The sequence below is a fragment of the Aplysia californica genome, unplaced genomic scaffold (genome assembly GCF_000002075.1).
Source record: "Aplysia californica isolate F4 #8 unplaced genomic scaffold, AplCal3.0 scaffold00403, whole genome shotgun sequence".
Lineage (NCBI taxonomy): Eukaryota > Metazoa > Mollusca > Gastropoda > Aplysiida > Aplysiidae > Aplysia > Aplysia californica.
Window position 1 is genome coordinate 369,110 of NW_004797673.1, and position 3,621 is coordinate 372,730.

The window sequence follows — 3,621 nt, forward strand, 5'->3', positions numbered from 1 at the left end:
CCGACCATGCAGACCTGGCTGAAACAAAATCGACCCCATTGTCACAAACGTTCATTGTTTTTGATACACACTGAACAAAAACAGCTAGTACAAATGGAACAATAAGAGGAATGTTTTTCTTTACCAACTCCACGAGGCCAAAAACAGTCCTGCCCAAGAAGACCCAACGAAATAACTGCAATAATTCTCTTAACTTTATAATTACTCTTATAACTATTATGCTTTGCTTTTGTCGATTACTTAAACGGTCAAGCAACCATTGGCGCTCGTCAAGTTGTGTTGATTAACATGATCCAAACGTCTTAAAGCCGTCATACTGTCACTTGGGGGGTTGAATCACGCAGATTTTGGTAGGTTTAAACCACCTATGTCCAGTAACTTATGTAAGAAAGCTTTTTTTTTTTAAAGGTAGTTACAGACAATCGTCCTACACAATATTATATTGTATATCTGAATTTCAGATTTATAGGCACTAGCATAAAAAAACAGTTTTTTGCTTCTCCATAAAAAATTTGTCTCTTGGCACTTAGGACTTAGGCGGTTGCATCAACTGGCTAGCGAATATAAATCCACAAGTCTAGATTCAAGTGACATCGTTTATAAGCCATGACTGAAATTATGATATAATGTCCACTACAGACGATACAGATAGTAATTAACACAGGCGGTCAGGAGGGATTTCAGTTTCTCCATTTTGATTCATTTTTATGTAAACCTTTTTCAACACAGTTGAGGTTATTTAATACACACAAACATTATACCCAAAGATGGACCTCCACAAAATATCAAAGCATGCCTTTTTCAAAATTAATTCAGACTGACACAGATCAGCTTAGCAGAGGGCTTATAAAGTTAACTTTAAGAATCTTCACCTCTTTCAAAACTGTTTAGACCAGTACTTGCCTACCAGTTGGCCATTGGTTACTTTGGTCGGTGGAGCGGATCATAGTAGTGACAGATATTATTTGATGGCCCACTTGGAAATACATGCAGCTGGGTGTATGAAAATGTTAGCCTCTGAAAGGTGGAAAAACTGGACACTGGCTACAAAAAAAGTCAACGACCACTGATTTAGACTGTTATGCTTAAGAGTCTATACAGAAATGTCAAGTTCCCAAAAGTAAAGTCTGAGAATATCAAAATGTAGTTTCCTCAACAAAGACAAAGTCCCAGTTGCTGACCATACGAGAAGGGATAAGAATAAGCCATCACAACTATTTCCCTTTACAATCAAACATTCTAGCACATTCATATATTTTCGACCAAAAAAAAGGTATTTAAAAAATAAGTATCAGTCACATTGAGCTTACTTGTTCACGGCAGGCTCAAACACTTTACTGACGTATTCTTGGTTTAGCTGAAAATACAAAAAAAGAAAAAAAAGTACACAAACTTTGTTAATAAACGTAATGATTCTGGAAAGCTTTTTAAAATATGAGTGGTTTTTTTAACCCAAAATTTTCACCATATAGGAGATGGGCTATGATTGACCCTGCACAGGGCCAACCTGGGCTTAGAAGAATACAACATCCCAGCACAAAGATGGAGATATTCAATAAAAATAAGAGACACAACTAATACGAGTCTAAAAAAAAACATGCTTACAAAAATAACTGTTGTTCTAATAACAATAACGAAAATAACGTTAAAAACAGGAAAACATCGTACCCTGTACTGTTCAGTAGAAAAACGATTTTTTAAAAACCTTCAGAAACTTCAAATATGAAGAAATGTGAACCCTTACCCTATGACCAATAACAACAAGGAGTACATTCTCCTCTCTGGAATGCCATTCTGAAACACACAAAAAGCAAAAATGAAGTAGAAAGTTTGAAGAGGGAAAATGCAAAAGTATCTTCATTTGAATCTGCAGTTGTTCACTTGCTGCACCAATTTGCACAAAATAATAAGAACAAGTTGAGAAGAATTCTACAAAGTAACAGGGAAACAGTATATGACTAGTAGTTAGCTCTTCAGGCACAAAACAACCATGATAATACACAAAATTTCAATATGACAACTGCAGCTAAACCAACATAAAAGTCTAATACCACCACCATCAATAATAAAGATAAAAATAATTACAACAAAACTGCTACACTAAAACCTGCAGTAACCGTACTAACAACACCACTAGCACCACCATCACAAGAACCACCAACAAGCACTTCAGTAAAAACAACAGTGCCAGCAGCAGCAACATGACCAACAATAGCACCCAGTCACCTGACCACCCAGTCACCTGACCACCCAGTCACCTGACCACCCAGTCACCTGACCACCTGACCTGGTTTGTCTTTTTTGTTTACTTTGGGTTGTGTTTTTGTTTTAGTAGAGAAACTTTGGTTTCATGACACTAGCAACAAAAAGAAGTTTATAATTATCGAAGAATAGAGAGGTCTTACCACGAGAGAGTAACAAAGAAAAGGAGGAGAGGTAACCAATATAATTTAATACCACACTGCACCATCCGCCAAACACCCACACTCACCTTGAAAGGCAGACACCAGGTAGGTAGGGTTCTTGACCGGTCGTATTCCAGCAACCAGCAGGAACAGTTTGAGTGTGTCGGGAGACTGAAGACATGCTAGATCAGGCTGCTCCTCACGGAGATGTGAGAGTAAGTCGAACTGTGATGGGGCGGTCTCAACAGCTGGAAGGGACGGGGGAGAGAGAGGAAAGGTTCAAACACAAAATTTTATCTCTGTGAGGGTTCACGCAGAGGACGGACGCTATGCCTGTGGATGGCTTTTGATCAATACGTACTCACGTAAGCATGAGTTTGAACACTGACAGTTTACACACCTGACCATCACTTTCGGTTCAGTCTGCTAAAGAGTCTGGTGTACATGGGGCAACAGGCTCTAGTCTGGCTACCGGAACGGATACATATGAAATCATTTATGCTTGTTAAGTTTTCTCCGCATACCACAAGGCTAACTTGGAATCGGAGTTGCAACTGCAGTAATCTATAAGTAATCGAATCTACGAGGGGCAAAAAAGCGCTGGGGTGAAAGTGGACACATTGAAATTCAAAAAATGAAAATTGCGGGATGAAAACGGATTCTCCCCCTCATGGTGTTAGCAAAATAAGAAAGAGGAAGAACCCTCACCTTGGGAAATGACCTTGAGACGCTCCGGACATAGGTTGGGCCACAGGAACAAAGCACGATCTTTGATGGTCTCACTGAAGCACACAACATACCTGGAGGAGTTTGGGTTTGAGTAAGAATTAATTATTTTTTTTTACTGTGTAGTCATTTTTATGCCTCCATCAATACAATTTAGATCAGCAGAAAGACTGACATACACTTGAAAAAAAATTCTCCCTACATAGGAATCAAACTTGTGTCTTCAGCGTCTGATAGCAAAATGCCTTGTCACTACACCAGACACACTGGTTGAGTGTGAGATTGTTTTAGTGAGTGTTTGACAACTTCTTTTTTAAACACAAACGGCAGTGAGGCTGATTAGTACAATAATAAAACAGCAGAAACACACAACAAGTACATGAGTTGTGACAGATCAGGGTACCATGTATACTCACTAATAATACAAGCAGTTAAAAAATAAAATAGGTCCAAAAAGTGTCCCCTCCCCTCCCCTTTTCCCATATATAGC

The 3,621-nt window shown here is 38.7% G+C and overlaps 1 protein-coding gene across 1 annotated transcript in view; it reads right to left on the minus strand.

Annotated features, from left to right (window-relative positions):
- The window catches only part of LOC101863528 (glycosyltransferase 1 domain-containing protein 1), a gene marked incomplete at its 5' end in the record, with an annotated part of 8,816 nt that extends 5,611 nt beyond the window's left edge, over nucleotides 1-3,205 (minus strand). The window contains 4 exon segments of the mRNA XM_013085759.2: nucleotides 1,311-1,357; nucleotides 1,745-1,794; nucleotides 2,492-2,653; nucleotides 3,114-3,205. Coding sequence (XP_012941213.1) covers nucleotides 1,311-1,357; nucleotides 1,745-1,794; nucleotides 2,492-2,653; nucleotides 3,114-3,205 — 351 coding nt within the window.
- Between the last annotated feature and the right edge of the window lie 416 nt (nucleotides 3,206-3,621).